The following is a 22376-nucleotide window of genomic DNA, read 5'->3' on the forward strand; positions in this document are numbered from 1 at the left end:
CTGCGGGCCGGTGGGCCCCCGCGCCGTTGCCGGGTAACAAGGCGCCGGCCACGCGCGCCGTGACGCCATCGGTAAGCGCCGCGCGGCGCGCGCTCCCTCCCCGCCCCCTCCAGCCGGCCCCGCGCGGGTGGGGGCGGCGCGCGTGCGCGGCGGCGCGGGGGCGGTACCTCGGCCGCACGTGGGCTCGCGGCGGCGGTAGGTACGGGGCGCGCGGGGGGGGCGGGCCCTCAGCGCGGGGGGGCGGCGGGGCCCGGTGCAGGCCCCGGCCCGGCTGTGCGCGGCTCCCGGGGCGGGGCGGGGGCTCCCCACCGGCGGCCGTCACCGCCCATGAGGCGGCCTGAGGTGCGGGGGGGGGGGCGGCGGGCCCACCCGGGCCGGGGAGCAGCCTGCGGGCCACCGGCCCCGGTGCAGCGGGCGTGCCCGCGCCCTTCTCCTGGCGGCGGGGGTCTCGTCAGCCGAAGGTCGGCGTGCGCCTTTGGCGGCGGCGTTCCGCCCGCTGCGATTAGCATGAGGGGGTAACGGGGCGACGGCAGCCGCTGCAGAGCGAGGCCCGCTGGGCGCTTTGAGGATGTTCCCTGGCTTTTTGGTTCAAAAGCTGAGAAGGTTTTGTGGTCTCTGACGCCGTCGGCGAGGAGAGAGCGCGAAGATCTTCACGCAGACCGCGGATAAACGGTGCCTCATCGTCCAGGCGACTCGCTGCTCCGGTGGTAACGGTCTCTGTCCCGCAGGTGGTGCGAGGATGACCATGGCCCAGGCTGGAGCCGTAGCTGCAGCTGCCACGGGGCTCCTCGTCTTCTTCCTGTACTCCTCCATCCACAAGGTTGAGGAGGGGCACCTGGCTGTGTATTACAGGTACTGTTCCCTGCCAGCGCCCTGAGGGCTTCTGTAGCCTTCCCTAAGTTTCTCTTTCTCAGCTGGGATTCGTCCCTAGCCCCAGATCGCCTCGGGAGGTGATTGCTCTCTCCGGTGTTTCCCTCCAGGTTTTGCCCCGAAGTGGGCAGACCGCGTTGTTTCTGCTCTCTTGCACCAGAAACGATGTGGGCCTGGATAGCCTGGCTCTGTGCAGAACCGATCTGGTCTTTCTGAATCCTCGGCTGCTTTTCCTCCCTCTCCTTCCTCTCCTTTTGTGGGTCGCAATTTGGATTTCAAAGCTTAGAGGACCAAAGCTCTTGGTCCATCCAGTCTTTTCATGTCTGTTGATCTCCCTCTTACATCAAGGGCTGTCACCTCTGTCCAAGACTGTCGGCCAGCCAGAGTACCCCCTTCGTTGTTGCTTTGAAATGGGTCTTCTCCCTGGCTCTGGGCTGTTTCACCTGGGGCTCGTAGCTGCCCTGAGTAGCATCTGTGGAGCAACTCATTGTCAGTCCGTGGCAGTGAGTGGTCACAGTCACTAAATGTCACCTCTTGACTAGATTTTGCTTCAAATTTGAATAAAGGAACACAGAAACTCAGCACCAGCCTTTCTGCATTTTCTGCTATATCTCCTATATTTCTGTCCTGTGTTTTCTACCCCTTGCGCTCACCACCATGGGCCAGTTTCCTTTGCACTGCTCCTTCCTTCAATTACGAGTGTTTTGAACAGCATGGGCCCTTGCGGGATGCTGCAGGAGACCTTACTGCACTATGAGGATCGATCGCTTAGAGCTCTCCTCTGTCTCCTGTCTTTTAACCACCTGCCAGTCCCCACAAGAGGCTGCGGGTTTTCTTTATGATTTGGGTAAGGGACTGTGCCGAATGCCTTGTGGAAATCCAAACTGGCGGTATCGCATCAACTGCTGGATTTTTCCATGGTTACCAGTGAACTATTTAGAGAGAAAAATCTGTGTTCTTGAAGCTCTCTGCAATGTTGCAATGATGAAAGAATCTAGCAATATCTGCCTTCTCTAAAAGTTAATTGCTTACAGGACTGAAGCAAATGATTGTCAAGTTGCAGGAGGCAAGTATCATATGCAGTCAGCTCTTTTGAGGGGAATTGGTGGCAAATTTGGTGCAGGTGAGTAGTGTAATTTGCACTATCACAGCTGTGACCCCCGGCAGTCTGAATGTACTTGCTCGCTCTCAAAGCCAGCACTTACTATTTTCCAGTTGCTTGAGCCTTTTCCCCATTTTTGTCTCTCTCTCTCTGTAGGGGTGGTGCGTTGTTAACTAGTCCGAGTGGACCGGGCTACCACATCATGCTCCCATTCGTTACCACGTTCAAATCCGTGCAGGTTAGTATCTTCTCATCTTGGAAGAGGGTGAGTGGGAGCAGATGTCGGTAGGGATATTGCTGGATGGGGGCGACTTGGGCAACTGGTGTTTGCAGAGGGGCTCAGTAGTGTGGTAGTCAGAGCAGCAGCTCCTAGGAAGCCCCTGGTTCCTTCTGCCTTAGGTGCCAGACCCAGCTGTGCACTGGGACTTGTGCTTTTGGTGGAATCTCCACAACACGCGTGTGTGTTGCTTGGGACAGGAGATGTCTTGCTCTGGGAGGACAGCCTGTGTTTGTGGCCCTAATTGTTTCCCAGGAGAGCTGCAGGCCTTAGTGCTGCAGAAGGTGAGATTAGGGAAACGAGCACAGCTGCCTTTCTATCTCCCAAAAGGCAAGTGGAAAAGAAGTCTGTCTTCTGCCCACACCTGCAAAAGTCAAGAGGGAGGCAGGGGACACGTTTTTGGCTCCATGTTCCTGTGTAGTGGTTGTGAGAGTCTGTGCACAGCATGATCCTCCTGAAAAATGGAGAGATTTTGTGAGCACTGGTTGTCTTTTTATTTCAGACCACGTTGCAGACTGATGAAGTGAAAAATGTGCCTTGTGGGACAAGGTATGTTTTTCCTTTGTATTTCTTCTGGTGATGAGTAGATGCACTCTATCGTGTAGTTTGCAGCTAGTCTTTTACAGTGCTGTGACACAGAGGCTGAAAAGTAAAGGCACATACCCTAAAATTAGTCCCAAACATACATCACACTTGGAAATAATAGAGCAGGAGGTGTGGGAGGGAGTGCTCTTGCTTTCACTGGGATTGATGTTCTGAGGGTATTTGCATTTATAGTGATATTCTCTTGATTTTTCTTGGTTTCTTCCCTCCATTACTCTCATAGCCCGTTGCTTGTGCTTTGGTCTGCCCTCTGCTTTGTGGTATTTCTAGTCTGAATCTTGTGGCTAATACAAGCGTTGATCCCAGCAGTGGGCAAAAGTAAATGGTGAATGGGGATCCTCCTGATGGGAGATGGTTCATTTCCAAAACAGCTCAAGAAAATTAGTCTCCTGGAATTGTTTGGGCATTTTTGGAATTGATGTTTCATCTGGTGTAAAGAGAGAGTGAGAAAGAACAAAGAAGAATCCTATGCATGGGTGGCACCTGCCTGCTTCATAATTAAGCTGATCCTTTTGTCAGCACAGATCTGTATAGTTTAACAAGCAGAGCAGTAACAGAAGGAGAGAGCTAGTTGAGCTGGGTTGCAGGTCCTGTTGTGTTGGTTAATTCACAAGTTAAAGCGATGACTGAATTCTTCAGGATAAAAACAAAACTGGTGATTCTTCTTGTCTTTTAGCTTTAGGGTACTCAACAGTATTTCTGTTTGGGGAAAAAAAATGTCAGTAAGGCTTGAATGATGACACATAAAGACCATGTTGAAATTAAAAGTTAAACATTAGTGGCAACATTAAAGAGGCAGAGTCAATTTTGATCTGGTTTAGCCCTTATTGAAATGAGTTCTTGGAATTATTCCTATAGCAACTCATCAGACATCACTTGGGCGTAAATATTAACATAAAGTTCTCGTGGGCCCTAGCTGGTTTTGCTTTTAGATCTCAAACCTCTTTCAGGAGTGTTCAGTGCTGCAGCCAGGGCTTTGTCGTCAGGTGAAGAGTCTTTAGGTCAAGCGAAAAGTAATTGCAGGAAGGAGGAGTAAGACTCATTATGTTCTATATCCGTATCTTTTAAATGGCACAGTTAAAAATAAGTTATCAGAGCAGAGTTCCAGCGATGTGTTTAATGGCAACTTCTAGCTCATAACTAGCATAAATAGGAGTAATACTTCATCTGCAGAATGTAAAACAGCATCACATCTCTGGGCCAGGGGTAGTGTCCTGCAGGCCTTCTCAACAGACCAAGCAAAGCTTTCTGCTGAAGCTTAACCACATTAGACATGCTAACACAGTCAAAATTGAACTGTGCTGCTTTGACCCTGCTTTAGCAGGGAGGTTGGACAAGGTGACCTCCAGAGGTCCCTGCTAGCCTTGACCATTCTGTGCGTCTGTGATTTAGGAGCTAAATATTCTGTTTCATTCTGTATAGTTAGTTCATTAAGTGCCTGTTACGTTTCAGCATCACGGGATTCAGTTGTGCAATACAGGTGGTTGTGAAGTTACAGGTAATAAACGTGCTTTAAAACACTCAACAGCTGGTAAAGCAGTTCTTAGTTAATAATTGAATACACTTCAGACCAAAGGTCCCAGTAGCCCTGTCCATTTTTAAGGTGTTACTGCAGGAGCCTTTAAATTTGCTATATTTGGAATCAAAGTCTGCAGCTGCTCTGTGCCAAAGCTTTGAATCCACATTTCCGTAATAAAACGTTAGCTTATAAATAACAAATGGATCAAATCTGAAATTTCACTATCCCATTTCAAAGTTCTTTACAGGAGTAAATCCTAAACAGTTTAAATTTCTGTAATTGTATATTAAACCATCAGATTTTACAGGCTGGGTTTCTCTTCCACCATATTCATATTCCTGTTCCCTGTATCCTCATCTACATTAGGAAGCTTCTGAATGGCTGTGTGGGTGTCCCACCCCCAATTTCTGCCTTACCTGCCCCATTTATACTAGACAGCATTAAGTGAACACATTAAATACAGATTTTAAAATACTTTGGCACTAGATGACTCTTTTTCATAAAACAGCTGTTGCCCCAGAGACGAAAACCATTTCATTACAGCAGGTGGAATACGTACCTGCTCTAAGCTGGGAATTTCCTCTGGTGTTTGAGATTTCTGGCTTTCCTCAACAAGAAAATGTGTGCACAGTTCCTTGGGAAGTGCAGCAGGTTCCTCATGGCAGCTCTGCTGATCTCCAAAAACTGATGGAAAATCAGTTCAATAAACTAGTTTTAGGAAAGCAAAGTATTCCAAATGACTGACTTGAAAAATGAATCGAGAATTAATATACTCACAAGTATATTAATTGTGGAATACAATAAATGGGTTGAAAATGGTGTTGTGCAGATATTGCATGAGAGAATTAGGTAAGTAGCATTTTTCTTATAAACTTAACTGGAAAGAATCATGCTAAATATTCTACAGGTTTTTGCAATGCCAAGAAACAGTAAATAGTCAGGACGCTAAGCAGTAATATTGCTCAAACATGAGATGTTTATGTGCAAAGGTGTGAGAGTCGTCTTGTGCTCATGCTGCAGATCGTTGGCAGGAACACAAAGGAGCACTGGAGGAATGCTGTTCTGGGACAGATCCTTGTTTGTTAGCCAGTCATGTGGAAAAACGTGTCAGGAATATTGCAAGTGGATGTATTGCATTAATCCCTGTATCTCTAGACAGACCAGATCTGACCTTTAAGACCAATTTTTACATGCTCTGATTGCCTAACCTGGTCTGGTCTTGTTTGTGGTCAGCTCTAGCAATAAGCATTAAACCTTCGCCTTTTTTTACGGCCCCTTTTTTATGGCAATGTCCTTCAGTTTTACCCTTGTCTTCTAGCCTGGCATAAGCTAAAATCCTGAAGTGTATGAGGCTTTCTAAAGTCTACTGAAATGCCTGCTAGTGTGTGGTAGTCCCCTGTACATGTCACCTTGTCCTGTAAAGTTAGGCACTATTGCTGCCTAATTATGCTTAAACTTCTCCCAGGGGCACATAGTCTATGTGTTGCTCCTCTTCTCCAGACTTTCTATGGATTTCTTCTTGTTCCTCTGTCCCCGACCAAAGAGCCTGCTCAACTCCGTGCTGCTCTGCCTGACCAGCCGCATGAGCAGCTCTGCGGTGAGGACCTTGGGGGGTGCGAGTAGCCCTCGGGAGGGGCTGCAAATGCTGGCGTTAGAAAGGCTGCGGACACTGCAGTGGAGAGTTGCAAGTACTGGAGTCTCCCCGTGGGAGTCACCCTTGCCTCGCATCTGGCAAGAAGCAGGCTTTGGTCAAACGACGATGTTTTGAGAGTGGTAGTGGCATGTCAAAATGGAAAGGGCGCTGTCTGAGCCAGCGTTTAAGCCATAGGTGTCAAAGGGCAAGTAAAGCAGTTGTGGATGATGAGTGTTTGTACAGTTCGAGGTCAACAAGGTGTGTGAATCGCCCCAAACCAGTGCGTGATGCTCTGCCAGAGCAACTGTCCCAAAACTGCCCAGGGCAGTGTCTCCTGCACCCCAGGAGTGCACTAACATCTTCTGGACCAGGCTGTTTGAGAAGAGGTCTTATCTGAGATGCTCACTTTAAGATCAGAGTGTTACAGTTCAGTTTGGCTCCTGGGTTTACAGCAGCAAGGTCCAGAGGGCCATCCCCACTGCACGATGATGATGATGATGGCTCCAGCAGATGGGTGGATGTGTGGAAAATGCAGTGTAAGTGCTTTGTAGGCTTGGTTTAACCTTAAACCCTCAGTGGGGAAATAGGTAGTCAGCACATTTGCTCTCTGAGTGGCACCTGTTTCCTCAAAGCCATTGCCTGATATAATTCACTTATGCCCCACCCTGTTGACCCATGCTGGTTGAGATCCTTGGCAGGGTTGCTGTGGGTAGCGTTGGTTGAGTCAGAGGGGCAGCAGGCAGTCCTCTCTGATCTGAGGTTCCAGCCTTTCTTGCTTGTGAGGTGATGAGGGGCTGTGGACGAGTCCTGCGCAGGAGGCAGATTGTCTGAGGTGCTCTCTTTTTCCTTCAAACATCCCCATAAAATTGAAATGCCGAAAGGACCCCAACATAAGGATGTGCAGTGGAGGAGATTCTGGTGGAAGAAGCCCACACGCTCTGCTTCGGTTCCTCACCAGGATATCTAGAAGATACCCCAAGATGGTAGCTGGGTTTCCCTGTCCTGGTGGAGATGTCATAAGGTGACTGGAACAAATCAGGAGGATGAAAGCAGGTTCACAAGGTCATGAGGAATGCTGTTGGATGTCACTTGCAATGATAAATAGTCATTTTTTTGGATATGGTGGGACAGTTAGAGTGCAGAACAGATAAGATGGAGGAAAAACACATATACCATGCCATTATAACTGCTTGTGCAGCCTGACGTACCTATAAAGGATCCATAAGCCTATCTTGTTTAAAAATAATAGTAATGGATCTTAGAGAGCCAGCAAGAATGACCATGGCCTAAAGAGAAAGCTTGAGTGAAAAAGAGATTAATACTCTTAGTAGTAGTATCTCACTAGGAAATAAAGTCTCTCTTTAGCCACGAATATCTTTTCTGCTGGCTTGTCCCTTCCAGCAGGCAAGTTCAGTCCATCACCAATATTTTTAGCTCATAGCTTGCCGTGAAGCAGGCAGGCGCGCAGAGTGAACGCAGGCTGTGCCTGGGAGACCTTTTCTAAAAGAGCACAGACACGGGCAAGTTGAGGTGACTTTTCTGCAAATTTAGTTTTCAACTGCCAGAGATTGGGATCTGCAAAATAAGACACCGAGTTTGTCGTGGGGGATATGTTTGAGTTAAAACACCACAGAGACTAAGTTTGGAAATGTGTGAGGTCTGCTGCTGGGGATCAGCTGTCTCTAAACAGTTTCTGCTAAAGCTCGTTTGTGATTTGCCTTTGCCCTCAGGACAAAATTGCAAGAGTGCTTTAAAAATACTCTCTCTCGAGACTTACGAGCTGTTGAAAATTAAGGCTTTTTTCTTCACTGTGGAGTTTGTGCTTTTCCCTGGTGCCACAGGTACCCAGGGGTGGGCGTGACCTGCTGAAAGCCGCATCAGTAAGAGCAGAGGCTGGGATCAAGCCCTACCTCTGATTCCCTGTTTTCTCTGCTGGCCGGGCAGCACGTGATCCTTTGGGGAGAGGACTGCCTGCAGGCTTCTTCCGATGAGGTGTCTGGAGCTTCTTGACAGTGCACGTGCCTGGGCGCACGTGCGCGGTTGCGGTGTTACTGGAGAGCTGTTTGCAACATGACATTGATGCAGGGAACGTGAATTGAAGTCTGTTATGTGCTTTGTTTCTTCCTTTCTAACAGGGGCCTTGTCAGGTTCCTGCTGGAGTTAGTAAATGCATGAACTTAAACTAAGGGCTTTTCTATTTAAAATGTATTTGCTGCCTAGAAGAGCTGTGGTGCATCTGCAATTTGTGTCTGCTCTGCTGCTTGCAGGTGTCGTCTGCTGTCCTTGTTGCATTTCCTTTGTTGTGCTGGACTCCCCCTTTCTGATAATTGCGGCTACATTCCTGTTCAAAAACGTTTTCCTTTTGCTGGCTAAGTAGGAGATAACAAAGAGAAGCGAAAGTGCTTTGCAGACTTGCTGGAGCACGCTTTTGATTTATGCAGAGGGAGGGACCAGTGTGTACAAAGCTGGGGTTTGCTGCCATCTAATTGCAAAATGCTCAAGAAGTCAGAACTGTTCTGGGTAAGTTTAGTAGAATTTAGTAAAAGAGGGAAAAAGATGACTTTGCTTTAAATATGGACCACTGTTAACAGTTGCAGTAATAATTCATGAATTCTCTTTTTCACTGACAGTGGTGGTGTTATGATCTACATTGACCGAATAGAAGTTGTGAATAAATTGGCACCGTATGCAGGTATTTCCCGTCCTGTTTCAACAAGCAGCGCTGTGACTGTCTTCACTCCTCCTGTAGCTGCTCTATTTTGGTTTGCAAGACTTTCATTTTCTGTGTCTTGTTATCCTTATGGTTCCCAGTGCCGTAGCACTTAGTTTCATCCATGTGTCTGCAAGCTTTTCGAAGAGCCACAGATTTGCAAAGATGAAAATAAATTCTAGGATTGCTTCTCCCCTGTACGTTTAGAAATGTGACGGGTGCTCAAGCAGCCCTATTTCTTGCTGCTGAAGGGGAGACCACCTGTGAAACTAAATACATGGGACAAAGTCCCCAGGTGCTTGCCAGCTCAGCTTCTGGGAAAATTACAAAGGCAAAGCCTTCTTATTTCACCAGCTGCCGAACCAAAGACCCACACAGCTTTATTTTTCAGCAGCATAGCTTAATGCAAAATGCTGGTGTTACTGAGGCATTGAAGGGTGAATTCATGTTATAATTGTAGGAATGATAGCTGTTTTCACTTTATAGTAGTACCTGTTCCTACACATGTAGGTCCTGGACAGGCTTTACTGTTTCATTTGTTTATGCAGATCATAAAACAGGACCGTGCAGTATATCTTGCTGTAATTACTCTGCTCTTTGAAGTCGTGTAATCCCAGCAGCACTGGTGGAGGGGACCTCTGCAGGTCTCTCCTCTGACCTCCCTCCCACTCACAGCAGGCTTCTCACTCCCAGCTGGGCAGGGCAGCTGTGGCTTTGTCCAGCCAAGTCATGAAAACTCCCAAGGACGGAGATCCCCCACCCGCCTGTCCCAGGGCTGCACTGCTTTCCTAATACCCTGAGCTGTTGTTTTGCGATTGTGGCATTGCGGAAGGCAGTACGTGTCAGTGGTGACCTGTGATAATTCTCTTACTTCCTCAGTGTACGACATTGTGAGAAACTACACTGCAGACTACGATAAGACCCTGATCTTCAATAAAATTCATCATGAGCTGAATCAGTTCTGCAGTGCCCATACCCTGCAGGAGGTATACATTGAGCTGTTTGGTAAGTGGATGGCAGCTGGATGCACCCGCCAAGGGCTGTGCGATCTCCCTGTTCTGCTGTAGGATATGTTACAGCAGGCTTCTTTGAGCAAACAGCCTCTGTGCTGGAGTTGCAGTCTAGAATCCAGCTCCTTTTATATCCATATGTCACTTCCCATGTAAATTTACTCCTTAATGATTCAGACCTCTTTGTCTTTCCACATCTGCACGTGGGAATTTGATTTCAGTCCTTTTCCACATAGGACTGAATTCTGGACACACAAAGTAGCCACTCTGCTCCTGTGTGTGCAGGCATGCCCATTGCATTCACTATGGCGATGGTTTTGTCTTGTCTACTTCTACTTTTAGGCCCCTGTTCTGTTGCTGAATTGACTTTTTTACTTTAAAAGCTTCCTCCTGGCTGTTTTTAGCAAGTGAGAGCCGGAAGGGCTCTCAGTTCATTGCAATGCTCTGCTTTTTTCACAAGGGGGTAGCAGCGGTTCAGGAATTAGCAAATTTAATGTTCTGCTTCTTGGTACCTACCTGTGCCCCCAAAGACGTAACAACATCATGTTCCTTACTGAGTGGCAGAGCAGGGGAAAATGGGTTTATGGAAGATAAAAGGTTGTCAGACTTTCAATATTAAGAGACTGTCAGTCTTTGAATGCTGTACCCAGACTTGCCAAATATCCATAGTCAGAGAGGAGTTTCCTGGTAGTACGTGCAGCTTAATCCCTTCATAACTGGCCATTTCTGTGGAATGACCTTCCTGGAGCTCGGAAGTGACAAAATGCATTTTTTCACTAGCAAGTACTGGATCCTGCAGGTCCCTAGAGACTTAGGGCAGAGCTTGCTGCTGACAGCAGGGTTGGTGTGGCTCCGGCTAGGAAGGGGTAGACTTCTACCGCAGGCTCTGGGTGCTTTTTCTTGCTGAAATGCTGAAAGCCATTTGCTCTCAGCTCAGATACCGTGAGTTCATCAATAGCTGAACCTTTCTAGAGACACTAATGTGTGGCTCTCCTCCTGGGGACATTTTCCAGGAGGTATAGGAAGGGAAACAATGTACTGACTAATCTCAGAAAGCATCTCTATCTTACACCATAGAGATACCTGCTCTTCAAGGCCAGCTGACTCTCTGCCACACAAGCTGTAGGAGAAATGATAATAAGCTAAGTGGTCTCTCTCTTGTCCTCCAAACGCAGATCAGATAGATGAGAATCTGAAGTTGGCCCTGCAGAAAGATCTCAATGTCATGGCACCAGGTCTCACCATCCAGGTAGGTTCATTCCCTAACAAAGATTATTCTTTTTTCCACGTCTAATTTGCTCACTTTTCACTAGATTGATGAGGTTTCTTGCTTCGGTTTTCCGCATAACATGAGATAGTTGAGCTTTGAGTTGAGGTTTGTCGTTTGAAGACTGTCCATATGACAGTGACCGCTTCTAAATGCTAGTTTTATGTTAGGGGAAGACCTGCAGAATAGAGAAAACGACCTTTTAGGCCACAGACCTGCAGGTGTTGGATTTAATTTGCAAAGAGCAAGAAAATGTGTTTTTGGCACCCCCGCAGAGCTGGGCACTCCAGTGTGCCGGCACAGTTCCTACAGGTAATTGCGAAAGAAAAGAGATCTTCATCTTTTCTGCGCTTGTGCCAGAGATAAGGGAAAGATGTTGTATCTTAAGTGATTTTCTGCTTACACTTAATGTTAGAAAATCATGTTTAATCTTAGCTGGGCTATGGGACATAGTGGCTTTTTGGCACGTTGAAGCTCAGGGCAGCCAACTGGGAAAAATATACCTTAGGCTCGCAAGGGCTAAGATAGAAATCTCTGGAGATTTCCACTGTAGGGAAGAGTGAGACCAAATCTGTTTTGCCTTTCTTGTTGCCACGTTTACCTAGGCTGGCTGGCTGTGTGCAGGGAGGGAAAGCCTCCTGTTGACAGCACGTGAAATGGTATGATAAATGCTGTTCTGCTTTGCGAGTCATTTGTGCACAGGCTTGCCCTGTTTTGGTGAGGGTGAATCACAGGCAGTGTCTTATCACAAAGAAGTTGAGATGGCACCGCTCTTCCAAATATCCAAGTTAACTTGCACGGTAGATCGCAGAGAGATTTCCTACAAAAGTTCATCATCGATCAAAATTATCATCATAACGTAAAGGCCCTTTTTGATCTCAGGGTATGGAAGGGTGTAAGCAAAGCTCACAGCTCTTTGCTGGCAGATGTTAACTACAGAGCTACGTACGCTATCCCATCTCAATTTGGCATGCCCAATCTTCACTGTTGGTCAAAAGTTGAAGGATATCCTGCCTGCGTCAGCCCAGATTGAGCTCACCGGACCAGCAGTTTGAAGAGGTTCCATAGCTAGTGAGGAAAGTGGTTCATCTCTAATACTTAAGAGACAGTATGATACTGCCCTTGTATTCCTATTGTTCCCTTTCAAAACAGAGTTGCATCCTTGTCTCCAGTAAAATTGTGCCTCAGCTTACGACTGCCATGTTGCTGTGTCTCATGTCAGGAAATACCCTGCTCCTTCGGTGAAGAATTGAGCTTTCTTTAAACTCTCCACAGGCAGCTGTGTAGCCCAGATTAACCTAACTGTACCGAGAATTGAATTGTTTTGTGAGCTCTAAGGGAAAGAGTTCTGTATTTGGGCATAACGCTTTCCTCTTGAAGAGCATGTTTGCGCGCGTGAGTACTTCAGAGATCACTGACAATTCATTTTTGGAAGAAGTGACAGAGAAAACAACTCATTATTGAAAACATGCTGTTAGAGAGAATTAACAGCATTTATTTCTAGGTTTAAAACTAGTGTGTATGAAACCTTCACGAGTCCTCCAGGTTGCCTGATGCAAAACATTCTTTCCTAACTGGAATGGTGGCCACAGCCTGAAGAGGAGGCCAGTGGATGGTAATCAAAGCTGACTGCAGGAGATGCTCTGCTCCTTCTAGAAACAAGGAAGAATTGGTTGAGAGGTGAAGTCTGGTAGCAGTGTGAGCTGTAGCAGCTGTAAGGTGGCGAGTTCAAGGTCCTCAGAGGAGCGAGGTGAACAGGGGAATTACGGGCCTGGGCTTAAGGAAACAGAACTCAGTTTGTGCGAGATGTGCTTGGCAGGGTCTTGTGGGAGACTGCCATGGTCAGCAAAGGAGGCCAGGAGGCCCCACGTCATTGCCAAGGATGCCCCAAAGTGGGGAAAGTCAAGCAGGTGAGACAGGCCCGCATGGATGAGCAAGGAGCTCCTGACTGAGCTGAAAAGCAGAAAGGAAACTCACAAAAGGTGGAGTAGGATAGATGAGGAATAAAGTTCGTTGAACTGAGAGCACAGGGACAGAATTAGGAAAACCAAGGCTCGGCTAGACTTGGACCTAATGATGGCTGTGTAGGGCAACACAGGGGGCTTCTGAGGTGCATCCACAACAAAAGGAAGACCAAGGAAGCCATGGAGCAGGGGACATTGTGACCAAGGACGTGGAAACGGCTGAAGTACTCAACTCCTTGTTTGACTTCTTTCTGGCAAGGTCTGCCCTTGGGCCTCCCTGTTGCTTACCCTAGCAGCAGAGTCAGCAGAGGTGAAGCATTACCCACAGTAGAGGACAGCTGAGCAGATGGACACACAAAAGTCTGTGGAACCTGGTGGGATGGATCCCAGGGTGCTGAGCTGCTGGCTCGCACCATCGTGAAGCCACTCTCTTAGCTTTGAAAGATCGCAGTCATCAAGGGAAGTCCCTAATAACTGGAAACAGGCAAATGTCACACCCATATTTAAGGAGGAGGATCAACAGGAGAGAAGTACCATACCGTCAGCCTATTGCCGTTCTCTGCAACGTTTACATTGCCATCTCAGTGGCTTTCAACTCTTCAGTTTGTTGGTATCCCTTCTACTGGGTTCCCCACACTGGAATAAAAATTGCCTTTAGCCTGCTGCTGAGCTTTTGCCAGTGCAGCTCAGCATGTGGCTGGATGTCGTGGCCACTGGGAAAAGATGCTGTCATGTAGTCAGCTTGTCTTTTGATTCCTGCATGCTGTTTTTTGCAAAGCTGTTGCTCAGCCAGTTAGTCCCAGCATCTCCCAATGCCTTAACATTTGATTATTAACAATATTGACAGCGCGCAGCAGTGTTTCCATCAAGTAGATTTAAATAGCTTTCACCATTAAATAGATTGAGCCATTGGCTTGAAAAAGAAGCAGCTAGTGGAGATTTTCAAAGACCTGGCATCTTTCCTGATTACCGAGGAATCTTTGCCTGTGTTGGAAAAGCCATGCTTCTGGAAACAGATCTTAGTTTTGGTGCAGGGGGTATTATGGAGGTAGAAAGAATATCCCCCTGCGTACCCTGCAGTGGCTGGTGAGGTGAGCTTTCTGCATGTGGTGCTTTTCTAGGGACTTGGTAGGAGCTTAGAAAAATCCTTTCAGCGAAGGATGTTCTGGTCTGATGTCCCATAAATCTGCTGTCTTTGCTTGTTCAGAGAAGCAGCAGAGTTGGGGTTGTTCAGCCTGGAAAAGAAAAGGTTCCAGGGAGCTCTTATTGTGGCCTTTCAATAAAGAGGGCTTTTTAGCAAGGCCTGTAGTGACAGGACAAAGGACAATGGTTTTAAACGGAAAGAGGGTAGGTTTAGATTGGATATAAAGAAGAAAAGTTTTACGATAAGGGTGGCGAGACACTGGAACAAGTTGCCCAGAGAAATTCTGGATGCCCCATCACTGGAAGTGTTCAAGGTCAGGTTGGACAGGGCTGTGAGCTACCTGATCCAGTGGGAGATGTCCCTGCCCATGGCGAGAGGGGGTTGGACTGGATGATCTTTAACTTCCCTTCCAACCCAAACCATTCTGTGATTCCTGAGTGTCCTGCTTTGATGACAGGCTGGCTCCTTCTCTCCAGGCAGGGTGTGTTTGCCAGAACCTGTTACATCGAAACGGTTCCCTTTTCGCGCTGCATAAAAAGACTTGCCCGGATGTGTCCGTATCCCATTCCCTTCTGTGGAAGCCCCTCGGTTCTTTGCAAACTTACTGACCCCAGAGAGAAGCAGCCGGTTCAGCACTAAATCTACAGTGGAGATGGAGCAGAGGGTTGTGAAGCAATTGTACAGCCGTGGACTGTCAATCTGCATCTCCCAAAACTCAGTAATGAGCCACACAACATGCCAGCTGAGCAGCAGAAGCTCCTGGTCCTGCCTCTGGAGGTGTTTCCCTCGTATTTCAGAGAGAGTCCTCCGCAGAGCAGCTTAGCGGCTGTCTCTGGCAGGTACCTGAGTTGTGGTGTCGGCATCGCCATGCACATCACTGATGATCCGCAGTTGCAAACAAGAGCGGTTCCCAGCTGCCACCCATGCCCTGCTGCTCTCCCCTGTCTTCACCGCTATGTCTCTCATTGTGTTGTCGCTTTTGCAAGCTTTTCTCCTGGAAAACCCATTCCTGAGCTCATAGCCCTGCCTCTGTTTTGCCAGACTTTCTCCTGCTCCAAGGGTTTGTGAGCCCCTTTCTTGAGCAGTACTTCAGAAAGTGTTGTCCGGTGACGTTTGAAGAGTCTTTGGGGTGGAGAACTATGCTGTTTCTAACGATGGTGGTGGACCTCTTAGCAGTCTATTCTGCAGGCCTTACTTGATCACTTAGGTGCCATAAAAGGTGCAAAGAAATACAAATGTGAGGCACCTCTGTGAGAGTGGCTGTGCTCAGCTGTATGGTACAAGAGGATTGGGAACTATTATGTGTGGTCTTGGGTCAGTGTGGAGATGTCCAGAGCACTACAGCTGGTTTTGGAAAGACATTTCTTAGTTATGCAGCTCACATCAAAATGTTTAATTTAAAATGCACTTGCTTTTTTTTTTTTTTCATAGGCTGTGCGTGTCACAAAACCCAAAATCCCAGAAGCCATCCGAAGAAATTTTGAGCTAATGTGAGTAGCTGTACGTAAAATTGTATGCATTGGTTTTAAGGGTCCAGCAAAGGCATAATGCTATTAGAAAGCTCTTACTGGTGATGAGAAGGTGAGGGGTGGGCTCTAGTCAGTGTGTGCTTGGCTAGCTGCGCTTGTGCATTCTGTTTCTCCATTTCCATAGCTCTTTCACGTTGGAGCCTTTCAGCCCTTCGCAAAGATGGTTGTTAGCGTGTACTGAGAGCATATCAAGGCTGTGTTCCTACTCCTTTATGTAAGGGGACACTGATGTGCTATAGAGAACCTGTAGAAGAATTCAGGGCTCGGGGGTCTTGATGTCTCACCCATAAGCTACCCTCCAGCAAACTCACAGAATTGCAGACAGATTTTAGTCTGACGTACGCGTGGAGATCTCCTGTCCAAGCCCTTTCCCAAAGCAGGGCCAATGCCACAGCTGCAGCAGGTGACTGGGGGCTGTGTTCGGAGGAGTCGGGGCACCCCTGGGGATACCCCACCGCTCGGGCCCCTGTCCCAGCTCACACGGGGACGGGCTGTGTCCTTGGGGCCGGCCGGGGTTTCCCGTGCGGCAGCTTGTGCCGGTGCCTCTGGGGCTCTGGCTGTGCCCCTCCCAGCAGAGTCCGGCCCTGTCGCCTCCGGGACCCTTTGGGCAGGGGGAGATGCTGTTGGGTCCCCCTTCGCCTCCTCATCTCCGGCTGAGCAAGCCCAGCTCCCACAGCCTCTCCTCGTATGCCCTGGCCTGGACTCGCTCCTCGAGGCCTCAAACTGTATATAGCACCTAGATGTGGCCTCACCAGTGCCAGAGAGAGGGGGAATAACCCCTTCCTTTGGCCTCCTGGCTACACATGTGCTCGTATAGCTGAAGACAGAGCTAGTCCTCATGGCTGTGAGGACATGATGCCGGCAACTGGTCAGCTTCTTGTCTCCCTGGCCGCTCATGCCCTGGTTTGCAGAGCTGCTCCCCGTCTCTGCTTCCCTGTGATAACGTTTCTCACCCTGCAGGGAGGCTGAGAAGACCAAGCTGCTGATTGCAGCCCAGAAGCAGAAGGTAGTAGAGAAGGAGGCAGAGACAGACCGGAAGAAAGCGCTCATTGGTATGTCACCAGTTGGGAGTACTAGTGGACAGGGGCCAGGCTGAATTTCCATTCCTACGTCCCCCAGCAAGCAGGGGTAGGACGTTGTCTTGCATTGCTGACAGCTCCCTGAAGGAAGCAGAGCCAGGCTGCAACCAACAGTCGTTTAGAAAATATGAGTGTTCATGCTGCTGCATCCACGTCCCACCTCCCTCCCCGTAGCAGCAGAACAGCGAATACCTCTGTCCCACAGCGGGGCTCCTGCTACAGCAGGCCAAGAGGTAACAGCTCTGCCAGGAAAACTGCTTGGGCTTGAAGCTAAATGTCCCTGTGCTAGGGGGAATCGCGCTTGTAAAAGGGATGCCAGCCAGTGCGGCTCTAGAAACATCAGCACTGTGTTTTCTTTCTGTAACCATTGCTTGGAGTACAAACTGGCACAGTAGGATCCAAGCAGAAAGGGAGGCAGCAGAGAGCAAACTGCTTGTGTGGCAGATTCTCCGACCAGGTGCTGGGGTCAGGGTACTGATGCTCAAGCCCTGAGAAGCAAATGTCTGAGCTGAGCCTGTTGTGATTGCAGAGGCAGAGAAGGCTGCTCAGGTGGCCAGGATTCACTATCAACAGAAGATTATGGAGAAGGAAACAGAGAAGCGAATTTCTGAGATTGAAGGTAACTGTGGTGCTAGCATGCTGCTGGGGTCATCTTCCAGCTAAGGGTGGTGGCAGATAGAGGACCCTCAGAACTGAGCTGGTAGGCATCGCCATCCTGCGAAAGTAATAAAAGGTGCAAGGTTATGCGCGGGGGTCGTTCCTCCCCTTTGCGGGTACGTCTCCAAGAAGCCAGCAGTGCAGGTACACAGCCGGCCAGGCTGTGTCGCGGGCACGCCTGGCTCAGCTTGTCCCTATGGGACAAAGGCTCGGGTGCTCCGTGTGATGGGGCTGTTCACTTGCTAACCACTTCTTTTCCTGTCCGTCCTCTGTTGTTAGATGCTGCGTTCCTAGCAAGAGAGAAAGCAAAAGCTGATGCGGAGTACTACACTGCTCGGAAGCTGGCTGATTCCAACAAGGTGAGCACTTGAAAGCTGGTCAGAAGAGGACTTGCTTACTCTTTTCCTCTGCACAGGAGATTAGGTTCAGGTGGGCAGCACTGGAAAAAAAACTTGATTTAACAGGCCACATCCCAGGAAGCAGCTGCCTGAGATGAAATCTAATGACGCGGGGCCCAGAAGGTTGTCTCTTACAGTCTTTGGTTTCTCTCTTTGTAGCTGAAACTCACCCCCGAGTATCTGGAACTAATGAAATACCAAGCGATAGCTGCGAACAGCAAGCTGTATTTTGGTGACCGCATCCCCAACGTGTTTCTGGATTCCTGTGCCTTCCAGCCAGCCAATCTGAGGACTGTCCAGGAAACGAGCCTTCCTTCACAGGAGGCCCCGGAGACCTCTGGAGAAAGCCACCTCAGAACAAAGGAAAGCACTGGCTGACAGAGGTAGAAAGACACCTGGTATAGCTCAACAGCCAGCCCAGCTGTGAATGGGGATGTTGCCCTGTGCTGGTGGGGCGGATGCAGCGCATGCGTGGACATCTTGTGTATAGGTGGCAGTTGGGTTGATTTTCTTCTAGCAACACATTGCAAGTGCTCTGCCTCTTCCGTTTCTTCCCCTATTAAATTGGTGCTTCCAAATGAGGGATAATCCTGTACTAACATACCTATACTGGAATATTAAAAGACAGACACCAGGAAAGCCTTCCGCAGTAGGTGCAATTATTTAGCAAGCATTATTCTGGAGGTAGGAGACGTGGCTTTGAGTGCAATGTTGCTGCACACTGGTCATTCCCCAGTGCTCCTCACTGAGGGCGAGCGAAGAGGTTTCCTTCGTCCTGCCAATGAAGCTTCGCTTTGTGGACTCTGAGGCAGGTTTCTACTGGCACTACAACTCCTCAAGGACTCCAGTGGAGTGGGCTTCCTCGGCCAGCGGAGGCTGCGTGTTCCTGCTCAGGGCAAGGCCTGGCGAGGAGTGGTTTGGTGCGGAATAGGTTATTTGAATAGGAGCTGCATAGCCATAATCATCATCTTTCCTGTAGGCAGTGGCACTAGATAATGACTCGGAGCAAGCAATCTCTAATGGGCTTCTGTAACTCCCCCTCTCCAAGCAAGAGCCTCACACTGGCTGCCTGTGACTGACTGGAGTATGTTTCAGCTGGGTGGCTGGGTCTCACTTTGCACCCTAAACCAGATTTCAGAGTGCATGGAGCACCACCGAGCAGCTGGTTGGGAACAGAGCTCAGAAATCTTTGCTCAGACCCCAGCCTGCTGTAGGAGGGAGAATTTTCACCAGGGAAAGGGGGCTGAATTTCCACTGCTCTGCCTTGCTGGCGAAGTGAAGGGGAAGAGAAGAGTTGAAGGGACCCCCGCTCTGCAGCAGATCAGATGTTTGACACCTCCGCTGCAAAGCAGGTGAGGCATCACTGCTCCAAGAAGAAGTGGGACCTGCCTCGTATGTCCTTGAACAGCCGCGGTGGGGAGTCTGTTGCTGGTCCTCTCATCGCTGGCCAGGCTTCGCTGCGTTGCAGGGCTTTTGACTCACGAGCAGTGCTGGCAGGATGATCTTTTCTCCTGGTGTGCGTTGTAATATATCCAACCTCTGCTCCTCATGTGCCACTGCAGGGTGAGAGAAAGAGACGTGCTCGGGGGGGGAAATCTGCTCGTACGATCTGCTTTCCTCTTCTCCTTTGTCGTCCCCTTCGCCTGTGAAGATGTGCTTGTTTCTGGGACCTGTTTCTCATCATCTTCTGCGATGATCCCAGAAGACGATGGCTGGGGAAGCAGCTGGCAAGAGCTTGAGCTGGAATGCCGTTCCCCAGCTGGCAGCGCCGCAGCATTGCCTGCCTGTGAACCCACTACATGTTCAGAGACCGCCTCTCCTCTGCCAGCCTGGGATATCGGCACGTTCATCCTGCTTTCCTGACCCCTCGGGTGCAGCACTTGGACCTGGGGTGGTTCACCAGACGGGTCGGTTGGTGGTGACGCTCCGGGCACTCGGCCGGTTGGTGCCGATGAGCCGGTTGGTGCTGGCGTTGAGATCTCCTGTCCCTGGCACCATCTGCAGCCTCATGGCAAGGGGAGGAACATGCTTAGCTTTTGCCTTGGTGAAACATTCAACCCAAAAGAAAGGGCTTGAACTTCACCTCTGCTAATGATTTCCTCGAACGAGTTGCGTGGGCTTCAGGCTTTCCAGTGCTGCTTTCCTGTTCTGTGTGGCTTGACTCCGAGGATGGCAGTGTCTCTCCTCAAGGAAGTTCGGTAACATACGGTGCCTTACGCTGTCTCAGCTCCTGCCCTGGCTGCCTCTCCTCCATCTCTGGGGGGAGCCGGGATGCATTGAACCTGCCTCTCCTGCTGCCACTGCTGGCCAGCTTGGGTAGTACATGACTGTGGGACTTGGCAGCAGTTTCAGGTGGTCTTTCTTTCCTTCCTCTGTCTGCAAACTCCCAAGGCCCGGTTGGTGCTCTGTTCCAGGAAACCAGCTCCTCTTCAAACCCAGCCGTGGCAGGAGCCAGGGACCAGGACCCTGCCCCGGTGAGAGGCCAGCTGAAGGTGCTGAGCACCAGTCCCAGCTTCCAGCGAGGTCGTAGGTGAGCATGCTTCCTCCTGCTCTGAGGATGAGAGGAAGGGTACTGCTGTTGCCAGGAGAGGTTTCTCCAGTTTTCGCTCTACGCGCCCGGTGCACAGGGGTTGTGGCACGGCCATGTGCCTTGCAGATCCCAGCCTGGGGAGCACTAAGCTGAGCTTTTGCATGAGGGGGCTCATGTCTTCACCTGAAGGCTTGGGCAAACAGTGCCCTCCAGGCGAAGGGCAGCCTTTGAAGGGCACTGGTGGGCACAGAAGCAGGAGGGATGTCTGTATGTCATGCTGGAAGGCAGCTCAGCCAGCAGGCAGGGCAGAGCTGAAACCCCTGGCTTTTGGCAGGAGAGGAGCGGGCAGGCACAGCGTTAGCCCCGTTAGATGCTGCAGTGCCCTCCCCAGGGGAAGGGTGCCAGGGCAGAGAGGAGATGGCAGCGTATTTCATAGCTGTGATGCTTGAAATGCCTCCTGGAAGTACTGTTTGACTTGCAAGGTCCCATTTCTCCTGCGAGAAGGGCTTTGAGGAGCCAGTGGAGTCGCATTTCTTTGACCCTCTACCTCCTCAGTGTTGCTGGCTTGCAGCAGCCACTTTGGTTGAATTTTGAGACAAAGGCAGGCTTTTTGGAACAGAAGCACTCCTGGGGGAGATGAAGACTTGTCTCCATGTGGTACTCACTGGAGTTGGGCGCTACCCAGTGCTGGCATCAAATCCTGGGCGTCAGGCTGGGTGCACAGGGTAGGTTCTGCCAGCCTGGAGATGACAAGAAGCAAGGGCGCGAGGGGAACCACTACAAGCAATAACCGGGCAGCTCACAGCTCTCCTGCAGTGATCAGAGCGAGATCCCCATGCAGGGAGCAGGAAAGCCTCCCAGGCCGCTGCAGGAAGGGCTGCTTCCCTTTGGATCTGAGCCTTGCTGGGCCTCCCTGCAGTCATCCAGGTGGATGCATGGCTTTGCCATTAGTGGCTGTCACTGGCTAAATGTCATCCTGCCTTGGCTGGGTATGCTTCAGCCACCTCCTACCCACGTGGTCTGAGGGACACCTGGGGATGCTCCTGTGGTCTGAAGTCTTGCAGCAACGTGTGTGTGATGCTCAGTGCCTTCTGCAAAAGCCTCCTCCATCCCTCTCTGCTTCCCCAGCCACCGCTTCAGAAGCGTGAGTAGGTGTGCAAGAGGAGGGAATCACCATGGCTTTAACACCCTAGTCTGGGCTTTGCTTTTCTCTGAGCTGGGAGCTGCGGAGCAGGAACATGGGTGCAGCCAGGAACGGGGGTTTGAACTGTTTTTTCTCTCCGTTCAAAAGGCCTGTGTGCTCGTGTGACTAAAGGGGTCTGCCACTGGATCCGCACCTTCTTTAAGGAAACACGATACATATGTTCAAGTTTACATGCACAGTGTTAAGTTCTTTTGATAAAGCAGAATAAAACTATTTTGTTACCATTTCCTTGGTGGCTTTATGTGTCCTAGGGCAGGTGTCACTGTAGGCACGCGGAGCGGGGACACTCACCCCGCAGTAACGCTGCATCTAGTTGCATGTCCCCAGCTGCAGTGACTGCCACCCTAGGAGCCTCATGAGCAGCCGGGGCTCAAAGAAAAGCACAGGATGGTGCTGAGCAGCAGGGGCAGCACTTACAGTCCTGCTATCATCCTCCGAAGCTCGTGGTGGGAGCTGAGCTCTGCTGGCCCTTGGGCCCCACCTCAACTGCTTTGTTGCTCGTATGCGGCCAGTGCGGGAGCATTTCCCAAGTAGGCATGGCCGCTGTGTGTGAGCAGTGTCCCTCAGCACCAATGTTGCCCACAAGCACGAACGCTTGTCTTGGACCAGCGTGATGGGAGCCGAGCTGGTGGTGGGAGTCACGGTGGCCAGTCTTCGGTCACAGAGCGAGCCCGGGGCCTGTTTCGGCAGCTGGGGGGGTTCGGGGACTTGCTGCAGCATCCCGCAGCCCCTGTGACAACCTTGCTCTGCGCGGCTGGCAGGAAGTGCTGCCATTCGGCCCCTGTGGCTCTGGCACAGGATTTGGGAGCTCAGCTCAAGCCCTTCTCCCCACTGGCTCCACCCGTGCCAGATCCACCTGAGCCCCAGGCAGCTCCTTGCC

The 22376-nt window shown here is 50.1% G+C and overlaps 1 protein-coding gene across 7 annotated transcripts; it reads left to right on the forward strand.

The window, feature by feature from the left end:
- The first annotated feature begins 6 nt into the window (after nt 1–6).
- ERLIN1 (ER lipid raft associated 1) lies at nt 7–21720 on the forward strand. Of its 7 annotated transcripts, none has more exons than XM_075154021.1 (12): nt 7–71; nt 729–852; nt 2129–2210; nt 2752–2798; nt 8635–8696; nt 9594–9719; nt 10900–10973; nt 15531–15589; nt 16589–16680; nt 17237–17326; nt 17644–17723; nt 17922–21720. In XM_075154021.1, exons 2-12 carry the CDS (start codon nt 740–742, stop codon nt 18138–18140), a joined length of 1044 nt encoding a protein of 347 aa, XP_075010122.1. In that variant the 5' UTR covers nt 7–71; nt 729–739; the 3' UTR covers nt 18141–21720. The 7 variants fall into 7 exon arrangements, 4 of the variants coding, with proteins under 4 accessions (XP_075010122.1, XP_075010121.1, XP_075010124.1 ...); XM_075154020.1 differs by lacking the exon at nt 7–71 and adding an exon at nt 145–195; XM_075154022.1 differs by lacking the exon at nt 7–71 and having other exon boundaries at nt 314–1993.
- Nucleotides 21721–22376: the final 656 nt, after the last annotated feature.

This window comes from Calonectris borealis, chromosome 7 (genome assembly GCF_964195595.1).
Source record: "Calonectris borealis chromosome 7, bCalBor7.hap1.2, whole genome shotgun sequence".
Lineage (NCBI taxonomy): Eukaryota > Metazoa > Chordata > Aves > Procellariiformes > Procellariidae > Calonectris > Calonectris borealis.